Here is a 10,317-nt window from a genome sequence, read left to right on the forward strand (position 1 = left end):
TCAAATAAGCAAAGAGAAACGACAGTCCATCATTACTTTAAGACATTAAGGTCAGTCCATGTGGAACATTTCAAGAACTTGGAAAGTTTCTTCAAGTGCAGTCGCAAAAACCATCAAGCGCTATGATGAAACTGGCTCTCATGAGGACCGTCACAGGAAAGAAAGACCAAGAGTTACCTGCTGCAGAGGATATGTTCATTAGAGTTAACCGCACTTCAGATTGCAGCCCAAATAAATGCTTCACAGAGTTCAAGTAACAGACACATCTCAATATCAACTGTTCAGAGGAGACTGCGTGAATCAGGCCTTCATGGTCGAATTTCTGCAAAGCCAAGAAACACGAGCAATGGACATTAGACCGGTGCAAATCTGTATTTGGTCTGATGAGTCCAAATTTGAGATTTTTGGTTCCAACCGCCATGTCTTTGTGAGACGCAGAGTAGGTGAATGGATGATTTCTGCATGTGTGGTTCCCACTGTGAAGCACGGAGGAGGTGTGGGGGTGTGGGGGTGCTTTGCTGGTGACATTGTCTGTGATTTTTCTAGAATTCAAGGCACACTTAACCAGCATGGCTACCACAGCATTCTGCAGTGATACGCCATCCCATCTGGTTTGCGCTTAGTGGGACTATCATTTGTTTTTCAACAGGACTATTACCCAACACACCTCCAGGCTGTGTAAGGGCTATTTGACCAAGAAGGAGAGTGATGGAGTGCTGCATCGAATGACCTGGCCTTCACAATCACCTGACCTCAACCCAATTGAGATGGTTTGGGATGAGTTGGACCGCAGTGTGAAGGAAAAGCAGCCAACAAGTGCTTAGCATATGTGGGAACTACTTCAAGACTGTTAAAAGAGCATTCCAGGTGAAGATGGTTGAGAGAATGCCAAGAGTGTGCAAAGCTGTCATCAAGGCAAAGGGTGGCTACCTTGAAGAATCTAAAATATATTTTGATTTGTTTAGCACTTTTTTGGTTACTACATGATTCCATATGTGTTATTTCATGGTTTTGATGTCTTCACTATTATTCTACAATGTAGAAAATAGTAAAAAATAAAGAAAAACCCTTGAATGAGTAAGTTTGTATTAACTTTTGACTGAAACTGTATATGAAATTATATTCTGAGTTTATTGAACAGATAGAGAGAGAGAGACTGTGTCAAAGGGCAGTAGGTCAGATTCAAACCTATGCTGACACTGCATGTGTGCCGGAAGCTGCGTCATTACCCCGACACCAGCCAGGCCACAGTTCAGATGTACAGTATTATGCTTCATTCACACTCTGCCTTTCTGTTGTTTGTTTTCTGTGTTGTTTTATACATACATTTCTGTCTGTTCAGTTCATTCACACCTCATCCTCTGTTTGCTCTACAGAAATAGCATACTGATAGTAATTCTCTGTCCTCTCCTATCCAGACATCCCTGAGCTGAAACAGAAGCTACATGTTCTGAACCTTCTCATTCTTCTTCTGCCTGAACCCAACAGAAACACACTAAAGGTATGTTGATGGATTTCAAACTGAGGAAGCGCAATAGAGATTTGTTCATACAGTCAACTCCTAATAAATACATTGGCTCGGGACTGTGATTGCATGCACTCAACCAGAGAATGGTTACTAAAGGGTTTAGTAGGTAGTAGGCTTAAGTTATTCCGTGAGGTACCCAAATGTCTATAGCGATGCACTTGAAATGTCATGCACATCTTAAACTTTCACCCTTACAGCGTCTTCAGAAAGTATTCACACTTGTTGACTTTAAAAAAAAAAAAAAATGTTACAGCCTGAATTTAAAATTGATTAAATATATATTTTCTGTCACTGGCCTACATACAATACCCCATAATGTCAAAGTGGAATTATGTTTTTAGAAATTTTTACAAATGAAAAAAATAGAAAAGCTGAAATGTCCTGAGTCAATAAGTATTCACACCTTTTGTTATGGCAGGCCTAAATAAGTTCAGGAGTAAACATTTGCTTAACAAGTCACATATATAATTTTTTCATGACTACCTCATCTCTGTACCCCACACATACAATTATCTGTAAGGTCCCTCACTCAAGCTTTGAATTTCAAACACAGATTCAACCACAAAGACCAGGGATGTTTTCCAATGCCTTGCAAAGAAGGGCACCTCAACAGACGTTGAATATCCCTTTGAGCATGGTGAAGTTCTTAGTTACACTTGGGATAGTGAATCAATACACCCAGTCACTACAAAGATACAGGTGTCCATCCTAACTCAAGTTAAAGCTTGGTCGCAAATGGGTCTTCCAAATGGACAATGACCCCAAGCATACTTCCAAAGTTGTGGCAAAATGGCTTAAGGCAAACAAAGTCAAGGTATTGGAGTGGCCATCACGAAGCCCTGACCTCACACCTATAGAAAATTTGTGGGCAGAACTGAAAAAGTGTGTGCGAGCAAGGAGGCCTACAAACCTGACTCAGTTACACCAGCTCTGTTAGGAGGAATGGGCCAAAATTCACCCAACTTATTGTGGGAAGCTTGTGGAAGGCTACCCAAAACGTTTGACCCAAGTTAAACAATTTAAAGGCAATGCTACCAAATACTAATTGAGTGTATGTAAACTTCTGACCCACTGGGAATGTGAAGAAAGAAATAAAAGCTGAAATAAATCATTCTCTCAACTATTATTCTGACATTTCACATTCTTAAAATAGACCTAACTGACCTAAGACAGGGAATTTTTACTAGGATTAAATGTCAGGAATTGTGAAAAACTGAGTTTAAATGTATTTGGCTAAGGGGTATGTAAACTTCTGACTTCAACTGTATATACCTTCACATATCTAGGCCACTTTTAGCTGACACATTTAATGGATGACTCAACGTATCTAATCCAGTTTAAAGTATAAACGTTTGTTAAGCTCCTGCCTTGATGGTTTAAAAAATATGTGAACATTGTTTTTTTTATTAGAATTATATTGCTCCCCAGAAGGGAATATCCAGTGTATGTCAGAGAAAATTCCCCATTCAAACCAACCATAACAATCTCAACAATGACAAAATATCAACGTTGACAGGCTCTGTTGGAGTTTCTGAGTAAGGTGGTGTCCAGAGAGAGGAGGAACCGTATGAACCTGTGGGCCGTGTCCACCATCATGGCCCCTAACCTGTTCCTCCACAAAGCCGTGCCCTCCCGCCTCACTGACGGGGGGCCAGGGGTGGAGAAGGGACAGGCCGAGAAGGCTGCTGACATCATGAGGCTCCTCATACGCTACCAGGACTTGCTCTGGACCGTAAGTTAAAGACCTCCAGGCTCTACCACCAACATCTAACAAAACACAACACAACATTCAAGTATCGTTGTAATCTTCTTCCTCCTTTGCATCTAGGATGGGTGGTAGATTCACGTTACGCAACTCACACTTACTGTAAAGAAAATGCCGTCAAACACCTGAACCGGGTGAATTCATGAAATTGCTTCTCCCTTATAGATCCCTAACTTCCTGATGAGCCAGGTGCGAAAACTGAATGAGAACCGTAACCGGAGGTACCAGTTCTACGACCGACGCATCAAGAACCTGCTGAGGAAAATACACCAGGACAGCAAGGACAAACCTGACAAGAACTCATCAGAGGTAGGCTCTCAACTGGCCAGGATGTTTGTTGTGGAGTTGGTTGGGAGAAGAAGACCCTGGGCCCTTGTCACTTGTAAATGAGATTTTTAATCTCAACGAAGGTCACCCATATAAAGGATGTGAATAAAATAAGCAGAAGACTGCATGTCGCTCTGGATGACTGCTAAATGATGCAAATGTAAAATGTCAGAAAGATTGGATTATTTTCCCCTCCCTCATCTCCCCCCACCAGCCGTGTCGTACAGTGAAGATCCAGGTGGGAGATCTGATGAGCAGCACCATGGAGGTGCAGGTTAACATCAGCTCTAGGGCTTCAGACCTGCTGGCTCAGTTCCACAGGGACCTCTGCAGCTCCAACAACACCAAGAGGTACAGTACACTACAATCAATCAATCAATCAATCAATCAAATGTATTTAGTTTAAAGCCCTATAGACCAACACACGATTTTAGAAAACTAATGCTTCAGAAATACTGCATTGCCTACTCACTGGGTAAAAATGGAGAATGTGGAAGTTTTGAAGGTGTTTAACAGAATCAATTGCATCTGTTTGTTCTTTATCATAGGAACGGTTCGGTATCCCACCCGGACTGTGCCATCTATGAAGTGGGAGGAAATATCGGTAGGTACCACAACACAAGCCTTTGCTCCGTAGTGAGACTATTTACCAGACCTGGCTTCAAATACTATTTGAATTCTATGAAATACTTTGAGTGTTTGCTTTCTTTCTATTGGTTCAATTTCAACAGGCAAGCTCAATCAAGCACAGCTAAATACATTATTTAAAATAGCATTGAATCCAAGTTTGCTATCTTGTCAGGCTGAGAGCCACATTGGAAAATTACATGAGTGACTCTGACATTTGCATGTCTTTCTGCTCATTGAACTGATTGCGCTGGCCAGTTCTTACGCAATGAACTGGATACAGAGAAGGGGCATAGAGAGGGGGAGAGACCGAGAGAGGGGGGAGCAGGTGGGGGGAGAGCAAGCCATCTGTGTGCATCTGCAGTTATCGGAGCAGACAAATTCTTACACATGTATCTACTATATGATACTGTGCTCTCACAGACCGAACCACTCATACACACTATTTCCTTTGTACGTGCATTCACGGAACTTAACCATTCACATGATTGCACCAGGGGCAAAGTTGTCAGCTGCTTTGTCAGTAAAGCAGAAAACACTGTTTCAAACTGTTTTCAACATCTCTCTTGCAGAAGACATTTTATCTCAATGACAGTAACCTGTATAAATCAAATCAAATCAAATTTGTATTTGTCACATGCGCCGAATACAACACGTGTAGACCTTACAGTGAAATGCTTACTTACAAGCCCTTAACCAACAATGCAGTTTTAAGAAAATACCTAAAAAAAAGTAAGAAAGAATAACGTATGATTAAAGAGCAGCAGTAAATAACAATAGCAGGGCTATATACAGGGGGTACCGGTACAGAGTCAATGTGTGGGGGCACCGGTGTCGAGGTAATCGAAGTAGTATGTACATGTAGGTAGAGTTATTAAAGTGACTATGCACAGATAATAACAGAGAGTAGCAGCAGCGTTCCAGGGGGGCAGTGCAAATAGTCTGAGTAGCCATTTGATTAGATGCTCAGGAGTCTTATGGCTTGGGGGTAGAAGCTGTTTAGAAGCCTCTTGGACCTAGACTTGGGGCTCCAGTACCACTTGCTGTGCAGTAGCAGAGAGAACAGTCTATGACTTGGGTGGCTGGAGTCTTTGAACATTTTTAGGGCCTTTCTCTGACACCGTCTGGTATAGAGGTCATGGATGGCAGGAAGCTTGGCCCCAGTGATGTACTGGGCCGTACGCACTACCCTCTGTAGTGCCTTGTGGTCGGAGGCCGAGCAGTTGCCATACCAGGCAGTGATGCAACCCGTCAGGATGCTCTCGATGGTGCAGCTTTAAATCCTTTTGAGGATCTGAGGACCCATGCCAAACCTTTTCAGTCTCCTGATGGGGAATAGGTTTTGTCGTGCCCTCTTCACGACTGTCTTGGTGTGCTTGGACCATGTTAGTTGTTGGTGATGTGGACGCCAAGGAACTTGAAGCTCTCAACCTGCTCCACTGCAGCCCCGTCAATGAGAATGGGGCTGTGCTCGGTCCTCTTTTTCCTGTAGTCCACAATCATCTCCTTTGTCTTGATCACGTTGAGGGAGAGGTTGTTGTCCTTGCACCACACGGTCAGGTCTCTGACCACCTCGCTGTAGGCTGTCTCATCGTTGTCGGTGATCAGGCCTACCACTGTTGTGTCATCGGCAAACTTAATGATGGTGTTGGAGTTGTGCCTGGCCGTGCAGTCATGAGTGAAGAGTACAGGAGGGAACTGAGCACGCACCACTGAGGGGGCCCCTGTGTTGAGGATCAGTGTGGCGGATGTGTTGTTACCTACCCTTACCACCTGGGGGTGGCCTGTCAGGAAGTCCAGGATCCAGTTGCAGAGGGAGGTGTTTAGTCCCAGGGTCCTTAGCTTAGTGATGAGTTTTGAGGGCACTATTGTGTTGAAACGCTGAGCTGTAGTCAATGAATAGCATACTCACATAGGTGTTCCTTTTGTCCAGGTGGTAAAGGGCAGTGTGGAGTGCAATAGAAATTGCACAATCTGTGGATCTGTTGGTGCGGTATGCAAATTTGAGTGGGTCTAGGGTTTCTGAGATAATGGTGTTGATTTGAGCCATGACCAGCCTTTCATGGCTACAGACATGAGTGCTACGGGTCAGTAGTCATTTAGGCAGGTTACCTTAGTGTTCTTGGGCACAGGGACTATGGTGGTCTGCTGGAAACGGGTTGGTATTACAGACTCACACAGGGAGAGATTGAAAATGTCAGTGAAGACACTTGCCAGTTGGTCAGCGTATGCTTGGACTACATGTCCTGGTAATACGTCTGGCCCTGCGGCCTTGTGAATGTTGACCTGTTTAAAGGTCTTACTCACATCGGCTGCAGAGGGCGTGATCACACAGTTGTCCGGAACAGCTGATGCTCTCATGCATGTTTCAGTGTTACTTGCCTCGAAGCGATCATAGAAGTTATTTAGCTCGTCTGGTAGGCTCGTGTCACTGGGAAGCTCTCGGTTGTGCATCCCTTTGTAGTCTGTAATAGTTTGCAAGCCCTGCCACATCCGACGAGTGTCAGAGCCGGTGTAGTACGATTCGATCTTAGTCCTGTATTGATGCTTTGCCTGTTTGATTGTTAAATGACAAAATCTGTCCCTCAGTTTTGAATCAGCCTTGTGTTGTTCTGTTCTGTCCCATAGGTGAACACTGCCTAGACCCAGAGACCCATCTCCTGGACCTGTACAACACCAACCCCAGTGGGGAGTGGGTCATCAAACTGAAACCACTGGTCACCACCAGGGGGCTGCACCAATAAGAGACAGCCGCAGGCAAAGGGAGAGACCAGTAGGTATCATCAAGAGCCAGCCAGAGGAGGAGGGAAACCAGGAGGAGGAAGCTGCTGCTGCTGTTAAAAAACAAACCACCTCAAGACTGAGCCCTCTCTCCCCCTTTCCTCTGCTCAATGCAGGGAAGACCAGACTAGGAGGTGCAAAGCAGAGAGAGACAGAGAGGGAGAGCTACTGCTCAAAAACACTCCACCTCCGCACCTTCAGATGGAAGAGAGGCTGAGGCTGCTTCTTGGCTTGTCAGCTCTCAGCCAATCACCTCCCAGCATCCGCAGGAACCCAGATGGGGATCTGATGCACCGCTGCCTACAACAGCAGCCACAGAGTCTCTCTCACTCCCTCTCTCTCACTCTCTCTTTCTTTTTTCTAGCTCTCCATTCCTTCTACTCAGACATTAGATCACAAAAGGAATGGGAGTGGAACATGTACAGTATATCTGTTTTCCTTTTTTGTCTTTTTCACAGGGGGACAGTCAGAGACTCTAATGAGCTGATAGCCCCATGTCCTGTCCCTTGTGTATGACTTTGGCTCTGTTCGTTCTGGGGCCTTTGGGCCTTGTCCATGTAGACTCTCAATAAGAGCCCTAATCAGATCAGACAGAGATCCTTCTTCTCTTTAAGGGATCAAAGGTCAGCCTTTAAGACATTACTACTGGACCTCTAAAGGGAACTGTTGTTTAATAACAGAGAGTGAAGCTGGACTTCGTTTCTGTTTTCTCATGTTTGTTTTTGATGAATGAAGGATTTTAAGTATTGAACCTGGCGATGGATTGATTGACTATTTATAATTGATTGGATGTGTCTATCTGTATGTACGTGTATGTAGTCATGAATGTTGTCCTTTGAAATGAATAGGTATGTTTGTTGCTAAAATAGTTAGCAACATAAGTCATGTGAGCTCATCCAGTTTTTGGGGGGGATTTTACAGTGTTCTTGCTCTTATACAGTACCTTTGTTGATGAGTTGTATTTTGATGCACCTCTGCATCCCTCTTTTTCTATTTCTATTACCAATTTGTCATCCGTTCCTCTTTAAAATACATTTCATGCAGTTCCAGTCAAAAGTTTGGACACACCGACTCAAGTGTTAAACAAATCAAAATATGTTTTATATTTGAGATTCTTCAAAGACTGTTGGAAAAGCATTCCAGGTGAAAATGGTTGAGAGAATGCCAAAAGTGTGCAAAGCTGTCATCAAGGCAAAGGGTGGCTACTTTGAAGAATCTCAAATATGAAACACTTTTTTGGTTACTACATGATTCCATATGTGTTACGTCATAGTTCTGATGTCTTCACTATTATTCTACAATGTAGAAAATAGTAAAAATAAAGAAAAACCCTTGAATGAGTAGGTGTCCAAACTTTTGACTGGTACTGTATATGAAATCTATTAATAGTGTTTACACATTTTCATGATGCTCAGATGTTAGAAGCAGTATGCGCCACCATCAGTGGAGGCTGTTGAGGGAAGGACGACTCATAGTAATAGCTGGAATGGAGCTAATGGAATGGTTTCAAACAAATGGAACATATGTGTTTGATGTATTTGATACCATTCCATTTATTCCTATCCAGCCATTACCACGAGCCTGTCCTAAGGTGCCACCAACCTCCTGTGACCACCATGTACATTATCTTCCACAACATGACAACCTACCATGAATTTACAGTGGGGTCTGAAATTACTGTCACCCTTGATAAAGATGAGCAAAATTGACTGTATAAAATAAATAATTCAAATACTGAGCTGTATTGTATACTAAAAGAATTGGGAAATGATATTATTTTATAGTAATAGAATTGTTCAAAGAACGAGATTTTGTGTAAAAAATAATATTATAACCATTTATTTGTGGATTTTGATGTGTGCTTGAGGTTATTCTCTTGCTGGACGATCCACTTCCGGCCAAGTTTCAGCCTCCTAGCAGAGGCAACCAAGTTTGGGCTAAAATGTCCTGGTATTGGGTAAAGTCTATGATTACGTTGACCCGAACAAGGGCCTCAGGACCAGTGGAAGCAAATAACCCCATAACATCAAAGATCCACCACCATATTTTACAGTAGGTACAGTGCCTTCGGAAAGTATTCAACCCCCTTGATTTTTCCACATTTTTTTGAGTTACAAAGTGGAATTAAAATGTATTTCATTTTTTTTTTTACATATAATCTACACAAAATACTCTGTAATGTCAAAGTGTAAGAAAAATTCTAACATTCTTTTTTAAATCTATGAAAAATAAAACTAATATGTCTTCATTAGATAATTATTCAACCCCCTGAGTTAGAAACACCTTTAGCAGCAATTACAGATGTGTCTTTTTGGGTAATTACACATGTGTAAGAGCAATGCACACCTGGATTGTACAACATTTACCCATCATTCTTAAAAAAAATATTCAACCTCTGTCAAGTTGGTTGTTGATCATTGCCAGATAACCATGTTCATGTCTAGCCATAGATTTTCAAGCAAATTTAATTCCAAACTGAAGTACGGCCACTCAGGAACATTCAATGTCATCTTGGTAAGCAACCAAACTGTAGATTTGGCCTTGTCATTCGTCTCCCAGTGTCTATTGGAAAGCAGACTGAACCAAGTTTTCCTTTAGGATTTTACCTGTACCTATTCCATTTATTTTTATCCCAAAAATAATTATCTTGTCCATGCCGGTGACAAGCATACCCATAACATGATGCAGCCACCACTAATGCTTGAAAATATGAGTGGTACTCAGTGATGTGTTGTCTTGGATTTGACCCAAACATAATGCTCAGTACTCAGGACAAAATGTTAATTTCTTTGCCACATTTTTTGCAGTGTGACTTTAGTGCCTTTTTGCAAACAGGATGCATGTTTTGGAATATTTTTGTTCCGTACAGGACTCCTTCTTTTCACTTTGTAATTTAAGTTAGTATTGTGGAGTAACTACAAAGTTGTCAATCCATCCTACATTTTTTCCTTTCACAGCCATTAAACTCTGTTTTAAAATGTTGTTTTAAAATTACTATTGGCCTCATTATGAAAGCAGTTTACTTCCTCTCTGGCAACTGAGTTAGGAAGGACGCTTGTATCTTTGTAGTGAATGGGTGTATTGATACACCATCCAAAGCCTAATTAATAACACCATACTCAAAGGAATATTCAGTGTTTTTTCTTTTTTTTACCCATTTATCAATCGGTGCCCTTATTTGCGAGGCATTGGACAACCTCCCAGGTATTTCGGGGGCCCTAAGCAAGATTTTTACCAATCTAAAAATTGTTAGCTGACATGGCTAATTGAGCGACTGTCAGTGATTGAT

General features: G+C 42.3%; 1 protein-coding gene across 3 annotated transcripts in view; it reads left to right on the plus strand.

Annotated features, from left to right (window-relative positions):
• Window positions 1-10,010, plus strand: part of LOC106582676 (rho GTPase-activating protein 40) — a 48,932-nt gene extending 38,922 nt beyond the window's left edge. For all 3 annotated transcript variants that reach the window (XM_014165973.3, XM_014165971.3, XM_014165970.3), the window contains exons 10-15: window positions 1,419-1,501; window positions 3,045-3,260; window positions 3,459-3,602; window positions 3,835-3,971; window positions 4,169-4,224; window positions 6,876-10,010. In XM_014165973.3, coding sequence (XP_014021448.1) covers window positions 1,419-1,501; window positions 3,045-3,260; window positions 3,459-3,602; window positions 3,835-3,971; window positions 4,169-4,224; window positions 6,876-6,991 — 752 coding nt within the window. In that variant the 3' untranslated portion in view covers window positions 6,992-10,010. The remainder of the gene's footprint in view (window positions 1-1,418; window positions 1,502-3,044; window positions 3,261-3,458; window positions 3,603-3,834; window positions 3,972-4,168; window positions 4,225-6,875) is intronic.
• The last annotated feature ends 307 nt before the right edge of the window (window positions 10,011-10,317 follow it).

This window comes from Salmo salar, chromosome 22, assembly GCF_965601325.2.
Source record: "Salmo salar chromosome 22, fSalSal1, whole genome shotgun sequence".
Lineage (NCBI taxonomy): Eukaryota > Metazoa > Chordata > Actinopteri > Salmoniformes > Salmonidae > Salmo > Salmo salar.